At 43.6% G+C, this 25,310-nt stretch overlaps 1 protein-coding gene across 1 annotated transcript; it reads left to right on the plus strand.

Moving 5' to 3' along the window:
- The first annotated feature begins 1,599 nt into the window (after positions 1-1,599).
- On the plus strand, positions 1,600-24,134 carry DDX47 (DEAD-box helicase 47). Its single transcript, XM_048967967.1, has 12 exons — positions 1,600-1,727; positions 2,031-2,124; positions 4,012-4,200; positions 4,868-4,939; positions 5,404-5,522; positions 6,038-6,109; positions 6,240-6,356; positions 6,517-6,663; positions 6,962-7,099; positions 8,421-8,491; positions 8,993-9,122; positions 9,219-24,134. The coding sequence occupies exons 1-12, from the start codon at positions 1,638-1,640 to the stop codon at positions 9,339-9,341; spliced, it is 1,362 nt and encodes a 453-aa protein (XP_048823924.1). The 5' UTR covers positions 1,600-1,637; the 3' UTR covers positions 9,342-24,134.
- The last annotated feature ends 1,176 nt before the right edge of the window (positions 24,135-25,310 follow it).

Below are 25,310 nucleotides of genomic sequence, written 5' to 3' on the forward strand. Positions count from 1 at the left end.
ATGAAGTACAAGAGTAGAATTTCACAAAAATCTCTGATGAACACCTTGAGAATTCACTAAGAATTGCATCTACTTCCACTGAACCAGATAGATACACTAGTTTGACCAAAAAAAAAGTCAAATGGCTTGCTAGTTTTATGGTTATTGTGCCCTTTTCTTTTTTTGAATAAAAATACTAAAGAATAAAATCATTTTGTTACTTATATACATTAACTATATAACATAGTCTATGAGATCTGCTCTGAAAATAATGCCTCCTATTTTGTGTTAGCCCATGATATCAGAAGCAAATGTTGGTGGTATAGCAGTAGAGATTGAACCTTCTCACCAATATCCCATTATATTTTGTTGCTGTGTTTCAGATGGCAGTGGAAAGGCAGTTTGGCATATTGGTGACTAACATGGAAGCGTATAGGAAGAAAAGATTTTTCATTGAATTCCTCCATGCCGAAAAAATGGCAGTTGAATGGGTGCCATTCTTTGATGTTTGCTGAATGCCTGTGGAGACCAGACTGTGGATATGTGAATTGGTGGGTGGTGCATTTCAGCAGTGGCGACAGCGACAGCGGGTTACCTCCATCAGAGCAGGTTTTAATGAGTGGCATGCAGACTCTTGCTCATTGCTGTCAAAAATGTGTATCTAATGGTGGTGGCTATGCTGAAAAATAGTGTTTTGCAGTTGAGAATTTGCTCTATCAAATGGTGTTATTGTGCTCTTTGTATTGGTTGTAAATTCCATGGGGGCATTTATTTTGATGTAGCCTACATAGACATGGCCCACAAGACAATTCCTCTCTGAAAGATTGGATACCCATGGCATAACTGCACCAATGGACAAGAGAAGAACCACTGATGTAGCCTGTCTGAACTTCAGTAAGATCTTTGACATGGTGCCTCACAACATCCTTCTCTCCAAATTGGAAAGATATGGATTTGACAGGTGGAGTGTCTGATAAGGAACTGGTTACGAGGTCGTACCTAGAGAGTGGCGGTCAATGGCTCAGTATCTGCCTGAATGGAGATCAGCAATGAGTGGTGTCCCTCAGGGGTCAGTGCTGGGATCGATGCTCTTTAATACCTTCATCAGTGATGTCAACAGTGGGGTCAAGTGCACCTCGGTAGCTGGTGGATGACACCAAGATGTGTGGTGTGGTCAATGTGCCTGAGGGACAGGATGCCATCCAGAGAGACTTGGACAGGCTGAGCAGTGGGCACAGGTGGACCTCATGACATCCAACAAATCCAAGGTCAGCACCTGGGTCGTGGCAACCCCTGCTATCAGTACAGGCTGGGGGACATAAGGATGGAGCACAGCCCTGCATAAAAGGACTTGGGGTTACTGCTGGGTGGCAGCTGGACATGAGCCAGCGGTGAGACCTTACAGCCCCAGAAAGCCACCCTTACCCTGGGCTGCAACCAAAGAAAAAACCTAATCAGTTTATTACTTCAGGCACGACCCGCTGCTGCCCGAACTCTGACCGCGAGTACCGCCACGCGGCAGCATCACAGCGCCGTGACGGACCGCCACGCAATGGCCGCCGGCTGAGACTCCGCGCCCGGCCCCGCCCCTCCGCTGCGGCCCCTGGGAGACTACAGCTCCCGGCGTGCCCTGCGCCGCGCCGGAGGGACGGTCCAACATGGCGGCGGCAGGGGAGCCGGGGAAGGCGGCCGGGCTGGAAGCTGAGGAGGTGCCGGTGGTGGAAGAGGCGCGGAGCTTCAAGGACCTGGTGAGGCGGAGCTGGGGCTCGCTGCGGTCTGCGCCGCTCTCGAGAAGCATCCGCCTGCCCTCGCCTCGGCAGATGAGGCCTGCGGCGGGGAGAGGGGAGGAGCTGCCCCATGCTCGGCGGAGCCGCCAGTGCCGGTGATGGGGCGACCACGTGCGCGGATGTCGCTGCGGTGCTGCGCGGGCCCGGGTTTGGGGATTGGCTGTGATGGAGACAAGCTCGACTGTGTTACAGTACGTATTTGATTGGTGACTTCGTTCGTTGCTCACTGATGCTTTGTTTCCCACTCTTTTCGATGATACTCAGGGAGTGACCGATGTCCTGTGTGAAGCTTGTGACCAGCTGGGATGGAAGGTACCAACGAAGATTCAAGTGGAAGCTATTCCTGTGGCTCTGCAAGGTAAGCAGCATGTTTCCCATCCGTAGTGTGGGGATGACTTCCCCAAAAACTCTGTGTGAATCCATTTCGCACAAACTGAGCAAATGAAAACGGTCTGGGAGTGTTAGCTGACAGCTGGTTGAATGTCAGCCAGCAGTGTGCTCAGGTGGCCAAGAAGGCCAATGGCATCCTGGCTTATATCAGCAATAATGCAGCCAACAGGAGCAGGGAGGTGACCATCCCTCTGTGCTCAGCACTGGTGAGTGCCCACACCTCAAGTGCTGTGTTCGTTTCTTGGCCCCTCACTACAAGAAAGATGAGGAGGCCCTGGAGCATGTCCAGAAGAAAGGCAACAAAGCTATGAAGGGTCTGGAGCACAAGTCTGATGGGGAGCGGCTGAGGGAACTGAGGTTGTTTGTCTGAAGGAGGCTTGGAGAAGGCTGAGACCTTAACAGTCTCAGCAGTGACCTGAAAGGGGGTTGTGGGGAGCTGGGAGTTGGTCTTTTCTCCCAGACAACAAAGACAGGACAAGAGCTTATGGCTTATGTTGTGCCAGTGGATATTCAGGTTGGATATTAGGAAAAAGTTTATTCTCAGAAAGTGGAGAGCAGGCTGCTGAAGTAGGTGATAGAGGCACTGTCTCTGGAAATGATCAAGAAATGCATGGATGTGGTACTGAAGTACATGGACTATTAGGGGCATGGGATGATGGTTGGATTAAGTGATCTTAGTGGTCTTTTCAGCCTTAATGATTCTGTGAAGTGGCAGGGCTGAGGCCATTTTCCCATCTTCCTTGTGGAAGTTCTGTATTTAGAAGTAATTTTGATCTTTGTTTTTGTGTCCTTCTCTGATGGAGCTGGAATGTTAATTTCTCTTGTAACATTGCCTTCAATTTCAAGCTTTCACATTAGTGCGTAGGTTCTTGTCTGTTCACTATATTGGATAGTTTTGGCACTCCATGGTAAATATAGCTGTTCCCAGTCTTTTGAGCTACTAGTCTGCGTTGCTTGTGGTCTTTCTGAACTACGCAGGGGTATGCTGGACACTTCTGGCATGCCTGAGGCTGTGCCTCTTCTGTTAGAGATCTAGAGAATTTGCCTCTGAAGTTGGAGAGGCCATGAAATCAGATTTCTGGAGAAAGAAATAACAAAGCCACAGTGTCTTTCTGTAAACGTCCTGGAAGACTGGAAAATACCTTACTAAATTTAGCAAATATTTCTACTTCTAGAATATCTCTTTTTCAGAAAGAGTCCATCAGACAGAAGCATAATGTAGTGACACTGGTTTTAAAATGGAAATGGCTTTTCATTGCCTGCTCTGTGCTGGCACTTAACTGTTGTCGGACTCATTTAATACATATAGAAGATTCTCTTCAAAAGCAAAAGAAAAGATAACATTCCTGAGTTTTCTTTGGTTTACAGCCTGTTGGCAGCATGTTCTCAGCTGTTGGAATTTAGCAAGTGAGAATGAATCCTACAGATGAATTCTACAGTGTTGCTTTTTTTGGGGTAGGGCACTTCCCATCCTAATGTTTGCTAGCTGCAAGCAGATTTGATTATTGTTTTCATCTACAGCACAAAATACATTGTGGCTTTTGAGATGTAAGAACACTGTTATGTTACCCGGAAACATAATTGAAAGGAATTAGGACTGTAACTTATAATGTACAAATGAAGTTACACTTTAGAATTCTCTGGAGATGTTTTGAAATTTGCTGTTACCTCTTCCTGTTTTCTTTCACCTTTTTTGTTTCTTGCCCTTTTTGGGGGAATGAGGGAGGGGATTTATTGCTGAGGCTATTCTTTTTATTCTTAGTGAACTCCTATGCTTTATTGCACAGTTCTTTGAAATCCACTGTATTTAATACAGATTTGTAACACTTTTTGCTCTCCTTGCTATGCCTTGTAGGCAGAGATATCATTGGACTAGCAGAAACTGGCTCCGGGAAAACAGGAGCATTTGCTTTGCCAATTCTTCAAGCACTGCTGGATGCACCTCAGCGATTATTTGCTCTTGTCCTTACGCCAACAAGAGAGCTGGCCTTCCAAATTTCAGAGCAGTTTGAAGCTCTTGGGTCCTCAATTGGTGTCCACAGTGGTAAGTAGCCTTGTGATACTGGAATACTTTTGTTTTGAAAGCTTGAAGATCAGCTCCCGGAGTGCAAAGGAAAGAGTAGACAATGGTTGTATGGAGGGTTGAATACAAGGTGTAAGAGTTTTGTGATGCTGATATCAGTTACAGGAGAGAAGCTACTGTTAACTGTGTGGTCTTCCCTTATGGAAAACTGCAGCTCTTCAGCATTTAATGTCCAAACTGCTAAAGATGGAATAGTGGAGAATCTCCCCAGCAGTAAGTTTGTATTGGTGTTACACTGCATAGAGCTCTGCTATATATGATGTAGTTTAATCTTTCCCACAGGCAGTCTGTATTTACTTATTTTTTTTAATATTTGCTGCTGACATAGAAGCTTTTGGGATATTTTAAGAATTCTCAGATTCTGAGGTTGAGTTAAGCTGCAGAGTAGACTCTGCCTCTAGCTCTTCAACTGTGACAAAATAAGTGAGGCTGGTAGGGGCTTCAGTGTGTGGCTTAAGAGGCCTGGAAAGGTCAGGCATATACTAAAATAGAGTGAATTCTCATAAAGAAAGCAAAATTTTCATTTGTGTAGAGTTGTGCGTGGCAGGGAGTAAAAATAAGCACATTATTCTCTATAGGTTGGCTGGTGATAAACAGAGGTATTCACTGTGCTCTGTTTGTTCTGCAGCGGTTATTGTCGGTGGAATTGACTCAATGTCTCAGTCTCTGGCCTTAGCCAAGAAACCACATATTATAATTGGTAAGTCAATATACACGAGGTATGGGGTATGAATATAATTAGATTACAGTCATCCAAAGGGCTGCAGAAGCTTTTGTGTCTTTGGGGTAGCAGGAATACATCCTTCATTTGTTGAATCTTGAGATGTTAATGTTTCTAAAATGGGCCCCAATAGCCTTGCTGCTACGAGCTCATTCCAAAGCATTCCTGCTGGATTGCCTTTATCTCTCCTGAAGTATTCAAAACCCTGGTCTCATTCTTAGTACATCTCATCTGCTGTCTGTTTTGCTTCATGGGAGTGGGGAAGATGGGCATTCTTCATGGAGCCTCGTCTTACTTCAAAACACTTCAAGGATGAAATAGTGCTTATGACAAACCTACTTACACTCACATTTGGTGAATAATTCATTTCTGTAACTGATAACTCTTACTTCTTTGGGTCTTTGGTTTTAATTCTTAACTGGCTCTCTCTGACTCCCTTGTAGCAACTCCTGGCCGTCTAGTGGATCACCTCGAGAACACCAAGGGCTTCAACTTACGAGCTCTGAAGTTCCTAGTGATGGATGAAGCTGACCGGATCCTTAACATGGATTTTGAGACAGAGGTAGGAATGTGCTGAAGGAGCTTTTTGGAATGCCATACAAGTCCCTTTAAATCATTACATGCAGTCATGTAGAAAATGCAGTTCTGAGGAAGTCAGTGGCAACTTGTAACTAAGATCTTATAATTGCATGGAAGCCTGTAGTGAGAGCTAAACCTAGAGGAGTTCTGCAGAGTACTAGCTAGCAAGTAAGGAGGCATTTTGTCTGTGAAGTCAGCTGGTTTCTCTGGAATGCCTGACATTGTGTTCTACAATAAATGTCAATCATGTGCACCCTGCTGCAGGAATATTGCTTGTTTTTTGTACTGCTGTTTGACTTCTGGAGTCTGTGCTACTTAACTATCAATGAAGCATCAGCCCAAAACTTCCCATGAGAAAGGGGAAAACTTGTGCCTTCTGTGAGCTAAAGTTGCATGAGTGCATGCAGCACTCTTCTCTTGGATGGCTGTTATATTTGGAAGACTAATGTCTTGACTGCTGTTGTACTCAGCATTTCTCTTTCCATTTTCCTTCTGCAGGTAGATAAGATACTGAAAGTGATTCCTCGAGACAGGAAGACGTTCCTGTTTTCTGCCACCATGACCAAGCAGGTGAGAGGCGAGTACTTTCCTTTAATTATTCTTTCATCAGGCTGCACTGTCAACTAGACTGTCTGATGTAGATACAAGGACAGAGACTTTGTCAGAAGCTTGTAGTATTGATTTACTTTGATCTTCCTAGGTTCAAAAACTCCATCGTGCTGCTCTGAAGAATCCTGTTAAATGTGCTGTTTCTTCCAAATATCAGACGGTTGAAAAGCTACAGCAGTACTACATTTTCATCCCATCCAAATTCAAGGTATCGCTGCTTCTTCTGTTTCTTTCCTATTCTATGTCTAGTCTTACTATTCCTACATCTGCAAAGTATTTTCTCTGCCTTTATAGTTAAATTACTCTTTAATGTAGCGTATTTTATTACTTTCTTTATTAATTTCTCTTTTTTCCCCCTCTCTTTACAGGATAGCTACCTGGTTTATATTTTGAATGAACTAGCTGGAAATTCTTTCATGGTATTCTGTAGTACATGTAACAATACTCAGAGGACTGCTCTACTGCTCCGTAACCTTGGGTTCACTGCTATTCCTCTCCATGGGCAGATGAGTCAGGTATGGGCATATCTCACATGATGGACTAGACAGGAAACATGTCACTTGGAAAATGAACTATACCATATTGAGTCACAGCTACCTTGCAGAAGCATTTCACAGTTAGTGGACTGGACTGATCCATAGATGTTAATCTGATGTGGATGTCATTGCTGATTTGTGTAATTAGAAATTAGAGAAGTGAGATTTTTCTTTTTGAGTGGTTTCTGCTACAGTTCATCCCTGTCAGTATTTCAACAAGAGCATATTAACCAGAGTGAACATTCTCTCATTTCCTTTCTGTCCACCCCTCTTCCAGAACAAACGCTTGGGCTCTTTAAACAAGTTCAAGGCAAAGGCACGGTCTATTCTGCTGGCTACTGATGTTGCAAGCAGAGGTCTGGATATCCCACATGTGGATGTGGTGATAAACTTTGATATTCCTACGCACTCTAAGGTAAGTTAGTCTGTGTGCCAGCTGAGGGTCTTCTATCAACAGGAAGTGTAGTGTTGAAGCTAGGCAAAGGAAGAAAGACAACTTTTTCTTCTTTTCTTTCATCCTGCTGATGGGGCGTGTAGTTCACACTCATGTAGATGAAAAGAAGTTGTTCAGCCTCAAAGACTGAGTTGATATCTCAGTTTGAGTGGCCTGATCTGGGTTGCAAAACTGAATCCATAAGAGAAGAGGAGAAATGAGGGATGTTCTTTGTCTTGGTATTTCTACTCAAGAGTGTTTTATAATACTGCATTGAACAGATTACAGACTTTTCAGAAATAGTTTTAACATAGTATAGGCTTCAAGTAGGCATCTGTGTTCCTGCAATCCAGGCTTAAGCTGTGTTTAAAATATAAAATTTTCCCACATGCTCAATTGATCAAGAATGGTATCTTTGGTATGTTCCACTTCCATATCACAGATGTATAGCAAGCTGAAAAATGTGAGTTATTAGCTTTCTTCTTTGTAGAAAGCATAGTATTATCTTGTGGATGTGGCTTTGTTCATAAGCTTGGTTTCAGAAAGCACACCATTGACATACGCTTCAAGATTTGCTGCTATTTCCTGTATAGCTCAAAGGTGCCATGCACTGCAAACAAAAAAAAAAGGTGGCTCATCCTTGGATAAATTGATTTTGTCGTTATGGAAAGGCAGAAGTTAAAGTTGGGAAGCGGCCCCATGAATGACATCATTACAGTTTTTGTGCACCTCCCTTTCAGCTTACTGTATCATAGAAGTGTTCTCATGATTTAGTGATACCCACAGGTACTGCCAGTAGCATGGAGTGTTTTGACTTGCATAATGCATTATAAAACCTGGAAAACAGCCCAGAATCATATAAACGGAATGCTCTCAGTGGAAGCTTCCAAACTGTTCTCGTTCATCCTGCCTTTCATTGTGCATGTCTATGTTCAAGACAGGCTAGGTAGAAAACTAAATCCTGAGAATAAAGGCAGAAGCATTGGCTTGATTTTATTTTCAGTATTAGCTTTCTGAGGAAGTGATAGTTCCATTAGCATCCATGTCTCGCAGCTTCTGTCCTAAGGTCTTGAGTAGTGGTCTTTTCTTCTAGAAAGCAATCAAAGATTAAAACCAAATACACACTTCCACAAGCCAATGTCTCATCAAACCTTTAATACTGCGTACAGTTAGCGTATCAAATCCTGACTCTTTTCTCCCCATAAAGAAAGAAACAATCATAAGGGTGGATCTGCTCCAACTCTTCCCCAAACTCTTTGCGTGTTGTGTGTGTTCTATAGCTTATCAAGAAAATTGCTTTCAGGATTACATTCATCGTGTTGGAAGAACAGCTCGAGCTGGAAGATCTGGCAAATCAATCACATTTGTCACACAGTAAGTGTTTAAATGTCGCATACTTATTCTTCCCAGTTGTCTTTCAAAGCAGAGTGCATTGGCCTCATCCTTGATGAGAGGAAAATACTGTGTTTCATTTTGAGGGACCAGTTGGATTTCTTTAGTGAAAAAGGGAGAGCATTCAAAGTTCAGGGAGGGGAGAGAGAAAGATCTAAGATAAATTCTAGAAGCAGCTATGCAACTATTGGAACTATTTGTTTATAACTTCACTGCATAATACATGTACATTTTTTGTAATAAGTGATACAGGTTAAATAGGTTTTCGTGTTTTTATAACTGCTGAATGAAGTCTTTGCCCAGATACTTCTCAGGTAAATCAGCAAAGCCACCCTGAAGGATGACATTATTGGGATGTATCTAAGAGTTGCTCTGCACTAGCACAAGCCAACAAAATATCTGCAATTAGGGGCAGTGTCTGTGGACAGAGGTAACTGTGAAGGCGTCCCGGTTGGGCTGGTCCAAGCTAGCATCTTTTTTCAGGTATGACGTAGAGCTGTTTCAGCGCATTGAGCACCTGATTGGCAAGAAGCTGCCAGCATTCCCCATGCAAGAGGAGGAAGTTATGATGCTAACAGAGCGTGTGGCTGAGGCCCAGAGATTTGCTCGAATGGTGAGTGGTGACATTTCATCCTTGTGTACTCTCAGTGGTGGTGTGAATTTCCTTGTCTGCCCTAACTCTTTAATCAATCTCTTGATTGTATTGCAGGAGCTGAGGGAACAGGGAGAGAAGAAGCGATCTCGGAATGGTGATGATGATGATACAGAAGAAGCTCTTGGTGTAAGGAAGAAGGTGGCAGGTGGGAAAAAGAAGAAACGAAAAGCCTTCTAGCTCAGTGTTTGGATGAACTTTTACTTTCCTGTTTATGGCTACACGAGCTTGGCAAAAATAGTCTTCACAGCCATCTGCAGTGGATTTTTTTCAGAACTGCTTAATGTTGCATTGGGCAGTCAGTCTGGAAAAGGATTAAAAGGTCTTCCTCTCTTCTGCTTCACTGTTTACAGACTGAGCTTGGTCATTGTGGTATAATGGTGTCAGTCTTTCAGTGAAGCCAAGTTGTCCCTCAGGGAATGGAAGCCTGTATGGTATGGCCCAGCTTATCCCCAAAGAGGTGGGTGCAGCTTTCCCATTGCTGCTGCCTCTGTCTCAGTATCCAGAATCACTGAGTACCTCTGGGATCAAATTGGATTGCCAGAAGGAAGAGATGAGAAAGTTTAAAGAAGTAACCAAGTTTCCACTGTACATCCATGATGAGTTTGCCTTACTGAAAGGATGTGTGATTCAGAGAACTCCAAATATAGCTTAATTTTAAAGCAAATTGGTTTTATTTGTATTGCAACTGACCTGTTTTGCTTATTTCTAATATCAGCTCTACCAGAAGGTTTTCCTCTTACATCATTCTTACTACTGATTCAGATGTCACATAAATACCTGGAGTGGGTCAGGTGAAGAGTGATCCAACAGAGAGAGCCTGTTCTGGCTGGTTGGACTGTTCGCAGCCTGGAATTCAGTTGAGAGTATGTAACCATTGGTAAGACCAAGGGGAGGTCTGTATTTGGTGGCTGAGGTTTTTTTTTTTGGTTGGTTTTCTTTTGTGGTTTTGCAATTAATTCTTGTAATACTTACAAACTAACACAAGAGGGTAGTATTTACATAGAAAAACAGCCCATGAGCTGGGTGACAGACAAACAGGTTTTGAAGGGGTTCTTTTGCATCGCCCTGTTTATTCCTCTGGTAGTTTTTCTGTCTTGTACCGAGTTCAGAGTCTTATCGACTTGCAAAAATGGAAGAATTGTACTTCACTACAGGCTAGAAGGTTAATGCTAGTTCCCGTTGGTAATAAATTTTTTTGCACTTGCCACTTTTCTTGGGCAGGAGATAGGTGAGAAGCTGCTTCATGATCATTCAACACAGAAATTTAGTGCCCATCAGAAGAAGAAAAAAACTTGGACTTTCTGCTCATGAAAGATGGTGTTCAAAATTTTATTGTTTAAGATGTAAATGGAAATCAAGAATTACTGCAATACTGAAAAATGGTAAAATTGGTATTTCATAGTGTTAGCATGTATCTTACTATACATTTGTTCTGGTCAGAATGTTCTTATACTTTTGAGGCAAGACGTTCTAGAAAAGGTGGGTTTTGACTAAGCTATTTTGAAATAGAGGCAACATGTATTATGTTGTCTTTTCTCTTAATGAGGAAGAGATGTACTCACTGTTGTGAGAAGTGTCTATGTCCTCTGTCCTTCTTTTCTAGTAGTTTACTCAAATTTTCCAAATATTCACTTTCAAGTATGATAATTCTAAAGCAGTGTAGGCTCAATGGCAGATACATAACGCTACAGAATTCAGGTCTATTGACAGCTGAAAATATTCTTACAGTTGAGGAAGTGTGCGCAAATCTTTTATTGATCTTGCTGCAGAGAGGCAAAATGACAAAGTATATTAATTCTGCACGTGCCTTTAGTAGTCATTCCCTTAGGTAAGAGGAAATAGCTGTAAGATAAGAAAGTAAAGAAAGACAGGGAGCTGTTAGAAAGGGTCCAGAGGAGGGCCACAGAGTGATCGGGGGACTGGAGCACCTCCCCTACGAAGACAGGCTGAGGGAGCTGGGCTTGTTCAGCCTGGAGAAAAGAAGGCTGTGGGGTGACATCACTGCAGTACTGCAGTACCTAATGGGAGCCTACAAACAGGAGGGGAATCAACTCTTTGAAAAGGTTGATAACTTCAGGACAGAGGGAAATGGTTTTAAGTTGAGGGAGGGAAGATTTAGGTTGCATGTCAGGGGGAAGTTCTTTACCGTGAGAGTGGTGAGGTGCTGGAACAGGCTGCCCAGAGAAGCCGTGGATGCCCCATCCCTGGAGGTGTTCAAGGCTAGGTTAGATGGGGCCCTGCGCAGTCTGGTCTAGTATGAAATGTGGAGGCTGGTGGCCCTGCATGTGGCAGGAGGATTGGAGATTCATCATCCTTGAAGTCCCTTCCAACCCTGGCCAATCTGTGATATACCAGAGATGAGAAAATAGAGGAATTTGAGTGAGCATGAGATGCAAATGCTGTGGAGCAAGGGAGCTCTCAACTGCTCTTCTGGTTTGCAGATAGTTGAATGCAGTGATTCACAAACTGAACAGGGTTGGACCTGCTATCAACAAACAATGATTATACCTCTCTGAGTCCCTAGTCTCTTGATGATAAGCCTGTCAATACTATCCTAGCAATGTAACTTAGGTGGCATACAGAGTCAACCTTATATAATAATGTGAAGGGCAATTTTATTGCTGGAGGAGGTGGGACAGGGTCATTCTTTCTGGAAATTGCTGATGCTTAATTGACAGAGCCTCTACTCATTTGTTGGGTGGAAGATTGCATCAGCAGGGAGGATCTGTCATGACCCTTCTTGGGATCAAAGGTCCTCTACTGGCAAGAGTAGTGCAGGAGAGTAGTAGTTTACTCCTTATAAAAAGGATGTAGAGTCACTCCTTGAGTCAACCCTGGACAGTTGGCCACCTCCCTTTGGGTGGTACGACAAACTGTAGAAGTCCTTGGTGCAAGAAAAGCAAAAGTCTGCCCCCACCCACATTCTCACTGGTGCCTCACCTACCTGCTACAGGTATGCACATTCAATTTCAACCAAAAATATCTCAACAGGTTGAAGTGATAGGAAATAGTTTCATACCGTGAAGGTGTTATGAGGGTTGGGCTGGGGGGTGTTTATATAACTGAAGTAGGATAGGGAGTGTCTAAAAATAAAATTTAGTCAAAACATCTCACATCCAGACTAAAGGAAAATCTGTAGATGGTTTAATGAGACATGAAGGGAGAAAAAGGCAGAAGACCTGTCCCTCTGGATAATAGAAAACACCAGTACTGATATGTGTTTGGCTTCGTGCTTCTGTATAAGAACTACTGCCAGTGTGTTTGTTCAGTCAGGTGGACACTTAGGGGGTAATTCTGAAGCACACTTCTGTGAGAGCCTCTCAAGCCTCTGCACATCAGAGAGCTGAGGTGAAGGATTAATCTTGGTGCCATAAAGCAGGATCAGGCTAGAACAACCTGCCAGTTTTTATAGTTGAAACTCAAACAGTTCAATAAAAAACCGTATTCTCAAGATACCTTCAGAAGAGATGTTTGCAGTTTGAAACAGTTCTGTACTTCCCAAAGTCGATGACATGATTGTTTATGTGCTTGTAATGATATAAAAAATGCTTTATAGTTTTGATTTTCTAATGCTGCACAGATGTCTACGTCAAGCAGTAAAGAACAGGGATATTGTGTCTTTCAATTTAATGTTACAGAGACAGCAGAGGTGGGAAGAGCCTTTGGGGAGGAAGAGTGAAATTGAACACTGGTGTCAGGGATGAAAGTAGTGTTGTGTGCAGACCTATCTGTAGGAAACCAAAACTGGGGTTTCCTTTTTTTTCTTTTTTTTTTTTTTTTTTTTGTTATTCCGCATAAATATTGAGAGGATAGCTGCCAAAAGGTAGCATCCTTTGCAATCCCACCATGGTCCGGACCATGAAGTGCGTTCTATGATTGCAAACCCCCTGAAATAGAGATGACAAAGAGAGTGAGCTGTATGTGATAACATTCTAGCATGAACCATTTATCTGTGCTTTGAAGAGCCTTAGTTTTAGTTAGGAACTCTGAGTAAGAAGTGATTGGGAATCTGGAAGGACTGTTTATGAAGTGAAGCTGAAATTAGAAAACATTCACAGTTGTGCCAAGCACAGGAAAAAGGAAAATATCCAACATACTTAAGAGCCATTGGAAGTACTTGAGGAGGAATGAAATTGATTGCATGACTTGTGGAAGACAGAGGCACGTACCAAGCATTTTGATCTTATATAAATATTAACTCTTGTATAAATATGAAGTTGTGGTCTGCCTTAGGTAGCATGTGAGGAGCTTCTGTGAACATTTGAGCAAGTAATTCTTGTAAATGTTGCAGAGCAAACAAATACTGTAGAAATCCAGTTTTGGTGCCAGAAGTAGTTATGTAGTCACTCTGGATTCTTACTGACTCTTTTCTAAATACTTAGCAATTCATTTTGTGGAAAAACTCTCAATGTGTAAACTCAGAGAATCAGAATATAAGTTTCTGACATAGAAGCCCAAGCTTTGGTTTAACCCCTGAACTTTGAGGAGAAAGAAAAAAACAAAGTTGAAAGAAGTTTTCTTAGTCTATAGATTTTTTCTCCTAATCAAACTATGAAAGCTGCCAGGTAACTACTTAAAAGGAAAAACAGAAGTTGTTTTCCCTTTGGTATCTGAAAAGAATGGTTTTTCCCTCTCTGGTCCAGGGGCAGATACAGCTATGCCAGCGGTGCTGTATCTTCTCCTGAGGACCATCCTGTTGTCCCTTGGAGTTTGTTCAGTGCTTCTCAGGGATTTATCTGGAAGCCTGAACCTGGGCTAACTGGAAGCTGACACAGAGTAATTCAGCACGCCTGCAAGGAAGAGGGCGTACAGCAACATTTTCTTTGCCTTCTGTGCTGGAGGATCATCATAATTGCAGAGATATACTTGCTGCTTCTCTGCCTTTTTGAAATAAACTCCAGAGATAAAGCTGTCAGAAGCTTCTGCCTTCCATTACACACTGAGCTTGGTATTTCCAAGTATTCCTGAGGAATGGGAGACACACTGTGGGCTTTCTTTGCCAAAAGGGTAAATACTTTATCTTCCATTCAAATCCTTATAAAGGCAGAGATAGAACCCTGTTGACAGGCCTCTAGTTGGCGTATTTCCATGTGGACTGATTTAAATTCTCTTTATCCTTGTTAAGATTTTTTCACGCACAAATATATCTTTGTGCAAAGAAAGGCAAAGAGCAAATCCTGCTCTGCAAGTCATTTGTGTGAGGTAGAAGGGAGGATTTCATGATAAGATTGAATTGATTTGGTTATGCTGGCTTTCCAGAAGGGAATGATTCATTTGTGTGTTTTTCTTGTCCTACTGTTCATTCTGTTAACAGAGTTAAAAATTAAATCTCCTGGTTTTGACCTAGGAAAAGGTCTATGCACAACGATGTTGGAGTCACAATAACTTCTTCCCTGGAGTCACAGTGTAATTGGGGTGCAGGATCCCTGGAGCAAGCCTGGGAGAGAAGCTTGTTTAGTTTTATTTAAAGCAACAAAAAATAAGGAATGGTAAATTTGCCACTGATGGCTGGTTTCCTATTGCTGCTGTTCATGTGCATGCATACAGCTGCTTATCTTTGTGTATTCCAGAGGCTCTGTATGGTTGTTAACGACGGGTCATTCCAAAATACAATCAACAGCATGAAGCAGATGCCCTAATAGACTCCACCGGCAGAACCTAAAAAGTCAGCTTTCCTTCCCTCCAATTGCAGATCTCAAATGCCTCTTAAAGATTCTGCAGATCTATGGGTGATTTTCCACTAGATACTCAAGTCCTGTAGGTGTTTCTTTGTTTAAGGCTTTCTGCACCCTTTGATGAGGACTGCTTTAATATTAACTTGGAATCTTGGAGTCACTCTTCCAAATACCAATAAAAGTTTAGGTGAAAATGCAAAGTTGTAAAGAATGCAAACAGAGTATTGACTCTACTGTCCAGAATAGATCAACTATAATCATTTGTTACTTTGTTATCTATGTAATGAATATCAGAAATAACTTGCTAGTCTACACATACTAAGATCAAATTTAGAGAGAGCCTCCCTTCCACCTGTTTGGTGGTCTGGTGCAGCCAGGCTTGCTCTTGTCAGTCAGGTTTGTAGTGGGTCCCTGCAAAGTGTTGTTAGCACACTGGCCCTTTGGTTCTTCCAATGCTCTCAGTCAGATATGACTACTTTTACTCTGGTTAAATTGCCTTTATGTAGTTCAAAAGATGAATTTTTGGAAACCCCCTCCATGATTTCTGGGCTATCTCACTTTGAAAATGCCAGTGCTTCTTTTGCAAGTCAGATGCTACCATCTGGTCTGCCCTATAAATGGCTTTTTGTGGTTAATGGGGGCTCTCCCTCCCCATCACTGCGTGGTTAAGCTGATGCAAGGACAATTGCTGTAATTATGATCTCTGCTCTTTTCGTGAGTATGTGACTGCCATGTTCCTTTGAAAATCCAACTGCAGGCAGTTGTGGCTCTTTTGAATTCAACAGAAGCTGCTTACTTTAAGAAAGATGTGGTCTGTGCAAGGCTCTGTAGCCTCCAGCGGTTGATAAATCTGTTGTACAAGGGAAGGGCACCTTGCTGGCAGGCATAGTCTCAGTGAAATCCTCTTTATCTCATACACACATCAGAGGTTCTGAGGGTTTTGGTTTGTTTTGTTGCTTTGTGTGTTTTCTTTCCTTTTTTTTTTTAATTAAAAACAAAACAAAAAACAACAAAAAAAAAAACCCTTGGGAAGCTGTTTGCTTGTTCTTTCTTGGCAAGGAAGACAGAAACCCTCAAGCAGCAGTATTTGTTTGTCCTTTGCCAAGTAGGACACAGATTAGGTCCTTAAGCAGGACCCTCCCTTGCCATGTCCTTTAGCCTCACTTGCCTGAGCCAGGGCAGCCTCCTGGTGGGAGGGCTTAGCTGTGTTGGCCATGTCAACCCTGCGCTTATGTGATGAACTCCACAGAACTGTGTGCTACCAGTTTGTGTAGTTGGTGCTTTCCTTCTTTCTTCTGAGGTTAACATCCAAAAATATGCTGAAGTCTGCATGAAGGGTTGTTGTGCAGTGGTTATTGACATGTGAAAATGGAGGGATAAAGATGACTAGTGAGAGAGAAGTTTTTCACAAGCTGGATGCTAAGTTGCATAGAGCTGGTACTTCTAGATGGGGATAGACCTTTCGGAAGCAGAAATGTGAAGCCAACCATGGCGCGGAGACTTTGTCTTGCTTGAAGTTGTCTGACTTTCAGGATCTGGACATTCATCTAATTGGCCTTACACTGACTGTACAAATGTGTAATTTTCTGCCTGCTTTGCTGAAGTAAGATAACTGCACTAGAAGCCATGGTGAGCCTTAAAATGAATCTTGGATTGAAGGAAATTGCTGGTGAATGGGTGCACTGCCCCAGATCCAGCTTTACTTAGAAGTGTTCGAGGTACAAGCCAGGGCAGCCTGACGTAGGAGGCTGTACTGGAACCTCCAAGCAGGTTAGCCTGCCCGCTTACCTCAGAGAAATCTTATTGCCTAGGTGAACAGAAAGTTGCAAGCTCCACTTTTTTTGCGCTGTCTGCAGGATTTCATCACCACTCAGTCCTCTCCCACTTTCCGATCAGATAAAGCTGACCAAGGGACTCCACTAATCTTGGGAAGCGTTCAGTGACAGAGATCCTGGGTGGTGCTGCCATGTAGGAACAGCCTGGAGCCACCTCTGCGATAATGTAAGGAAGAGAATTTCCTTGCATGGCCTGGGGCAGGGAGCTCCTCTGCCCACAGCTCCCAGGGTGCAGCTCCTTCGCTGCCTTCCAGACTCAGTGCACGCTGGCTTATTTGTTCCAAGGGCTTCATGTAATTAACTGGCACCCAAGTGCTTTGCTCCTAAAGCTGGCACAGGCCTGCTGAACTCTGCTGAGATCTTCTCTGAGCAGGATTTCATCATGCTTGGTGTGCCCCAGAACATGATGCCTTTTTTGAGCTTCCAGTAGTTTGAGCTTTTTTGGGACATGCCATCTCCTCGCTCTCTTTAGCTATCCCTACATGTCTGACTCCCTTCCTTCACCATGGTAGCCTCATGCATTCATCATTTGTTTGTGCCCTTTTCTAAGCACCTGTTGCACCCTGCCCTGCTTGCCTTGCCTCTTGTAGGCAGATCTCTCAGATACTCAGCCAGTTCTTTGTTTTGCTGTTCACATCACACCATGATGTGGTCCTGCAGACACTTCTTGCTAATAGGCATAATAGGTAGATGCCTGCCTGGGCCATTTTCCTCCAGCACTCCCTATCTTGCGTTTTCCAGGGTGTGGGGAGATGCAAACTGTCTCAGCAGTTCCTGAATTGTTCTTCCTCTCTTGATGGCAACGTAGGAGACGCCTCTGTGCTTTGAAGGCTCTTGCCAGAGGAGTTTACTTACAGCCCCATGCAGGTTCCCTCATTGCACAACTGCAAGCATATCTCATCTAGTCATGATGGACTGAGATCTGTGTTTATGGATGCTGTAGAGTTTAGAAGATATAAAACAATAAAGTCAATGAAACAAGGCAGAAATTATATTGCCTGGGCCCACCCGACCAATCTCCTCATGCTTGACAGTGTGAAACTGCTTGTTAGAAAGAGGTCATTCATTTATTGTCAGCAACTTGTCTTAATCTGTTTGGTGAGTAAGGAAAGGGATGGTTAAATAGAGGGCAAGCCTATCAAAATTTTCTGCTGCATTGAAAGAGCAAGATACATCCTAAACAGTAGAACTCAACTGATTCATTTATCTCTACTTAATAAATACAAATGACTAGATAGGAAAGTCAGATTTCAACTGGCCAGCGGAAGTTTTAACCACATGTACAGCTAGATTAACCACTACTGAGATTCGGGATCAACTGTTATGTAAGTCCAAACATTTTTTTTAATTGGAAATGGAATAGCAACAGATGCTGTTTGCTAAAGAAAGCCGACTGTCATGTAACACATCCAGAATGTGTGTTTTGTTTGGCAGAATCACACGTGGATTGTCACTTTCCTTTGCCTTTACCTCTAGGGAAAAACATGCTGCTAATCAGACAGGTGAATCATTATGAGTTGGATTTATTTCTTACTTGGGTTGTCACATAAGAACAAAGCCTAACATAACGCAGCTCCAGTTCAGCACAGCTTCAGATCCACTGAGTGATTTCAGTTCTGGCTGAAGGAAAGCAACCATGAGATGGCTTGTCAGGTTGTGGCTGGCTCCTTAGAGCAGGATAGACTGTAGGCTGTGAAAGGCTAGTGTGCTAAGTCATAGGGCTAGTGGTGATTCATCAGCTGCCTCACTGCAGAATACCACTGAGACGCTAATTCCTGTAGTGTAAGATCTCATGGTAACTGCTGCCTTTACGTGCATTGTGGCCCTGTAACCTTAGCCTATTCCACGCATGATGCCATACGCCACATGCCAAACAGGTCAGAGCCAAAATGTGTGGTGATTCCTTTTGCCTTTTAAAAATGTAAACATGAAGGTGATGATTTTTCCGTATGGTTAAATAAGCCACCCAGCAGGTGCCATAGGCCTGGTACTGCTTACTCTGAAAACATAGTGGTGATTCCTGGTGCTCAACAGCAGCTAGGTGTTACCTTGGGGTGAGATCCTGTATGTGGCCATGGCTTCCTGGAGAAGCGCTTCAAAGCCTTTCCACAGGACAGCTGTTCCCTTGCCAGTAGACTTTTTATTACTACAAACAAATGTCTGTTGGAGTGGTTTGTTAATAATAAGCAAGGAAAGGATTATCAGGCAATGCAGTGACTGTGAAAGAGGAGCAGAACCTGCTGCAGGAAGGTCATAGCTCCATTTGCCCTATCACACACACACCAAGAGCAGTCCCTCATCTCTCTAATGTTTTGTTGGATTGCTCCTATCATTAGCTGAAGCTGTGTTTGCATTTCTAAGAAGGTTAATTGGCAACTACACCTTCAATAAATTAAACCTTTCCCTGGAGTATGACTGTCACTACGGGGGATGTCACTTTGTTTATCAAACAGAGCAGTCCAGGGCTGCTGAGTCTGGAAAGAAGCAGGAAGCAGGGAGTCCAGAGAGTGAGTTTAGTTGTTCCTTAGTTGAGGTTATCGGTCCAAATTGGACCAAAACAAAATCCATCTGGCATGTACTATCTTTCTCCATACTGCATGCCAGAAGCCTTGCAAACCTGTCTCCTCTCTGCTAAGTCCCCTCTATTTGACTACTAATAATGACAGGATATTTTTGTTCTTCCTCCTAGCTTCAGGGTGCTCCTGGGCTGTCAGGAAGTTTGGAGGAAAAGTAATTAAGGCCAAAGAAATGGCAGCCTGCCTTATCTCCCTGGTTTGGATATCCTTTCCCCCTTCCAGTCCTGGGCCCAGCACCAGACTGGATGTTCCCGGAGTGGGGAGGTTTCTATGTGACGTTCACCAGCATCGTGTTGTTTTCTAACTCATCACTGCTTATTGTTTGGGTATGTCTGTGTAAATGTGGCATGTTTGCAATGTCTTTCATGACCACCAAGGACAGGAAGGCGAACACACCGGTGTGATAGCAGACAGCACCAGTTTTATCTGGAATGCAGGCTTTAGGTGAAGCAGAAACCATCCCAGCAGCAGGAGGTCCCACCATCTAGTCTGAATCACCAGTGGAAATTTCCTTTTGAAGTTTCAAAAGAAGGTTGGATTTTTGGTGTGATGAAGAGTGCACGTACTCCTTGCTGTATGAGCTGCTCCTTGCATTAGGCTGCATATGCTAGGAGGTGGTTTTCCTTTGTATTTATTGGAAAATATAAAACACTGAGTGAGAATTCTATGCACAGATTGCAGCACCCTCCAGTCAGCTCTCCCCTTGAGATCTCCACTCTTTATTATGATAGAATTAAAGAGAGAATAATGAAATGGATTAGATTAGGACCTCAGCTCCACTTCTCAAGTACTTAATCTCTCTGGCGAGGATTCAAATATATGGCCTAAGTGCTCCATCTTTACAAAGGGCAGCTACTGCATTAAGCAGCATTTATAGAGTGCAGATCAAGAAGAGCTCCTGCCCCAGAGGAGCATATACTGAGCTTCCTGCAGTGAATTTTTAGGGCAAAGCACTTTCTGTGATGTTGCTGCTTGCAACTATCCTCTCTCTCCTAGCCTGCATGGCTCCTGCTTTAACCACCCCCTTCACCTTACAAATCCCATACTGTATCTATTTTTAATACCTGTTGCAGTGGTAGAGGCAGTAGAACCACAGGTGTGCAGGGCTGGGTGCGGCTGCTGCTACTTGTGCATGCCTGCGTGCAGGAATGTGTGTCTGTGCACAGCGGTGTGCCCAGCGAGATCAGCTGCAGTGAGAGGCAGCATTTCACAGGAGCAAGCAGCTGGGGCTGGAATGCTATCACAGGCACACCCATTTAAACTTCTGCCTCAGTTAAACAGATACAATGGGGTACTGTTTCCCCATGCTTTTTCTCCCAAGTACAACTACTTGAATATGTATCATGATGTCATCGATTTTAACGCTGCTTAACCGGCAAATGGAGAGGCATGCATAAAGTAAACATCGCTATGGCCCCTGGGGAGCTTAATGTCAGTCAACGGTCATACCAGAGGATTGGAGGTACATAAAGCATCAGTTGTCATCAGCAGGTAGGACTGGAGGAAACAAGAAGAAAAATCTTCACATCAGTGCAACTGATTTCTCCTGGCAAACGTTGTGCTGGGAGATTCATTCAAGAATGTGTTATGAAGTGAGGAGTAAAACGATGAGCTGTAGTCCCAAACCTCCAGCAAGGCAGTATCTGAGGCACTTTGGGGCTTGTATTGTCCTGGAGGTCAGAAAAGCTGCCCATTGGCCTCACAGTATAACATAAAGACTGAACTATCCAGAAGGGAAACTCCATCTCCAAGGCTGATACCAAAGCTGTGTGTGTTATCAAATACATTAGTTACACCTTCATGGAGCCTGCTTGATTTTCCCATTGACTTTCACAGGTGGCTTTTCAGTAGCTTTGCAAGAGGTGATGTTGGGACTGGTGACATCCAGCCATCACAATCTGCCTGTCACGGGGACCTCTTCCATACTGCAAGAAAATCTGCAGGAGCGATAGCCTATGAACCAATTGTCCTCAATTTTACCTTTCATTTGTTCCTTATATTTTTTCTTTGCTGTAACTCATTTCCTTCATGAAGAATCACGTCATCAATTACTGACTAGCTTTGGCTGGATAGCTCACAGACAGAAACTGCTGACTGATCCCATGGTTCTGCAGCCAATAGCAGATTTGTGCACAGCCATATCACCCAACAGGATGTGCCTGATTAAGAGTAAGCGTGTAAATGTAGTGGTATTTCTGATAATTTAGCCAGGAAAGGTGACAAGTTTATGCCAGGTATTGGGATTTTTTTTGCTGGCTGTTGTGGAGGTACAGATCAGTACCAGCACACTGATAGAAAAATAAAACCTATCAGCAGGTTTTGTTTTGTTTGTTTGTTTTATGAAGTCTGAAGTGGAAGGAAAAATTGGTGTTGGATCTCAGCTTTGTTTTATGTCATTGTGGTGGCGTTTGATAAGGTAGCTGGAGCTTCAAAGCAGAATTTTCTGTATCACTGAGCAAAGAGATTTAGTGTGCAACCTGATTCCCAGGAATGCTTCTTGCACAGAAACAACCCTCTATAGAGCCTCTTAACCAAGCCACTGCCTCTGATTCCAAGCAGAAGAGCTGTCTTGGAAAACATGTCGCCAACAGCACCCATGCAATGGCAGATCTAACCATCTCCCAGTGTGCACTGGCCAGAATATTTTAACAAATCCTCTTGCCCTTTTCTTGTACAAATCTCTTATCTTCTCAGAAAATAAACCCCTTTATACCAGGAATCCAGGCATTTAGAAGCCAGGAATAGAAAGAGATTGACCAAACCCAGCTCATTTATAGAAGGAAGTTTCTGAGAAGGAAGCACCAACCGGCACTCTCTGCCAAAGCAGCACATCACTGTTATGTATTTGAAACACTTATTTTCTTACTGGAACTCAAAATGGGGGAGCAATACATGCAGTTTGGAAGAGATGATGGCTGCAAGTAAGTAACAGCTCTGAAGAACGCTGCCATGAGTTTTTTTCCTTTTTCCTTTTTCCTTTTTTCTTTTTCTTTGAAATCATTCCTTTCTTGGTGTCAAGTGTTTCAGGTCCAAAGGAAAATCATTCAGTGTTTAGATGGGGTTTTTGGTAAGCCTTGAATACTTGCTTTCAGAACCAGAACACGGGGAGTTCATGGTTGGGAACTCCAGCACAAAGTCCAATTTGTGAGGAGGTGGCACCCAGAAATGCCAAATGCTGCCTTTGTCTTTGCTCTGGCTAAAGAGGGGGTGCTCTGAGCTGACCACTTGGTCTATCACCTCTGGGCCATTTCCCTGCCCCATGACTATTTCCAAGGGTGTTGTACTGTTTATTTCTTATTTGATTTAAAGACGGAGGAAATGGAAGGGGTAGGACAGGGTGGAGGCTATTGCACTGTTAGCACAGCGTGAAGGAGATTGTGCTGGAGGTGAGATTTTTCAAGGAGAGAGTTTGTTGTGTTGTCAGTGTACTGAACAGGTAGCTAAGCAGAAGGAGTGACAGTATTCACAGTGTAGCCAATATCACTGACCAAAAATAAACACATTGTTTGAACATATCACAGAACACCATGCACTGTCACTCCCTAGGCATCTAATTGCTTTATTACTTGGTTTAATGAAAGTTACAAACTCACTCTCCAAAACTCCCAGACATTCTCTGTCCCCTGGACCCAGCTGAGGTGAGAAAGGCCACAGTGCTCTGCCCTGTGCGGGTGGCTCCATGCTGCAGCTGGTGAAACCTGGCTGGCCCCAGGCTGCAGGGTGCTGTGGGCAGCACCAGACATTGGCAACCCAGGATCAGGCAATGCCAGTAGTGAGAAAAGCGAAAGGAGTGGAGCCAACACAGAGGGAGAGCCCGGCTGCTACTTCTCTCATTCACCAGCAGCCAGCTTATCTGTTCAGGGACATGATATGGCTAAAGGAAGTTAATTTGCTACTGTATCATAGAATCATAGAATCATAAAGGTTGAAAAAGACTGCTAGGATCATCTAGTCTAATCGGCTGCTCATCAGCACCATGTCCCACAGTGCCAGGGAGGTGGTGGAATCACCATCTCTGGAGGTGTTCCAGAGCCTTGTGGATGTGGCACTGAGGAACATGATTAGTGGGCATGCTGGGGATGGCTGACAATTGGACTAGATGATCCTAGCAGTCTTTTTCAACCTTTATGATTCTGTGATACTGTGATCCTATATGCCAACCCCATGCTGGTAATTGTTACTCTGCAACACCTTTTCATATTTGTCAGTGCTGATACATCAGAACAAAGTCCGTCTGGTAAGTATCCTCATCCCCATCCACATAAACTGGATATCTTATCCTCATCCCCATCCACATAAACTGGATATCTTAGCTCTGAAATAGCCAGTGGAACCTCAGAACTCCATTGAAACACTTAGTAAGGTGATTTGAGATGCATGAGTATATCCAAAACATCTGCACAAGGTTGCCAGGTATTTCCGAATCACAAAATCATCTAGATTGGAAAAGACCTTCAAGGTATGATACAGAAGGTATGGAAAACCCATGAGCAGCTGATAGGAGCCAGGCAGGGTATCCTGTGGCATCTCAAATGAGAACTTAGATACCCAGCTCACAACTAGTGGATGTAGACCAGAGCTGCTTCTCTACTGCCCTCACACTACATGAGGGCCATGAACACCACTTCTCATGCTATCAGGAGCCAGCAGCACTTGGACTCCTGGGTCACTGAGGATGGCTTTTACAAGTGCAGCCCCATGCATTAGTATCTTGAAAGCACAGGCTGTGTTTAATGACTGACTCACAAGGATTTCTCAAGTGTTCTGGAAAATGTCAGTGTTAATCTTCTTATCTTTTCTTCATTTTTCCCCACAGACCTGATGTAATTTGACACACTGATTTTATGGGGTTTTGTGTATCTGTGTAAACACAAGGAAAGTAGCTAGCAGTCCATAATGTGCTCTGACAAGATGCAAATAAATTGGCGAGTAACTGGTGACCTTTGAAAGCTTCTGAGGATTTCTTCTTTGGCCAGCTGGGTCCCACTGAACCGGTGCTAAACTTGTCTCCATCGCCCCTTCCTTTCCACCTCTCATTTTTTGCAGCTGCCTCCTTCTTTGACTGGCTCACGGAGCCAGGGACCTACTTAAATGATAAGATTATTGTTATTATTATTTTAAAACCTGGTATGCCTCTCTGCAAAAAGCGTCATGATTTTACGGTTAAATGAAAGTATGAAGGACATGAGGATCAGCCCAGCCCACAGTTATGCACCAAGCACTGCCATTCACTAAATGAGCCAAAAGTTCCTGCACATGCTTCTAGTGCATGTACAAGAGAGGAAAAGCACATTTTTACGTGTTTTTGTGACTATCTCTGTGTGTGACATTCAGAAACCTGAGATAGCATTCCACAACCAAAAGAATAAGGAGAAATGTATAGGTGAGATAACCACTGATAGGCAGACCCCCGGCATGGGCATGGAACAGGCTCCCCGGGGCAGTGGTCGTGGACCCAAGCTGTTGGAGTTCAGGGAGTGTTTGTGTAACACTCTCTGACACAGGGTCTGATTTTTTGGGTGGTACGGTGTGAAGCCAGGGGTTGGACTCGATGCTCCTTATGGGTCGCTTCCAACTTGAGATAATCTATGATTCAATGATTTTTTATGGTTTACAACCACTCCTACAGTGCTGGCGAGGATCATATCCTTCATAGGGTGGGAGGGATTTCTGAGTTCAGGGCTTGCTGTGGATAGGCCCAGATGTCAATTCCTTAATCAGAATAATAAAATATTCCTGGTAAGTAACATTTGAAGTAGCAGACAAAGTCATGACCCTAATGAAGACACACCAGTTTCATAAGGGACTGTCCCGATTAGTGTGTCAGACCAGAGGTGCAGTGTAGGGCAATGGTGAATTTGTCATTGCCATCTCTTCGCTGTTTGTGGAGCACTGTGGATACTGTGGCTTAGTGCTTGGAGGAGCTGTGCTGCCGTGAAAGGCAAGCTGCCCGGGGGAATCTTCCTGCCTGTGGGAGCAGTGAGATGATGGGATGTGCACAGACTGTGTTGCAGCAGGATCCCGGAGGAAGCTGTCTTGAGCTGGGCTTGCAGGTGCCCT

This window comes from Lagopus muta, chromosome 1, assembly GCF_023343835.1.
Source record: "Lagopus muta isolate bLagMut1 chromosome 1, bLagMut1 primary, whole genome shotgun sequence".
In the NCBI taxonomy this organism is placed as follows: Eukaryota; Metazoa; Chordata; class Aves; order Galliformes; family Phasianidae; genus Lagopus; species Lagopus muta.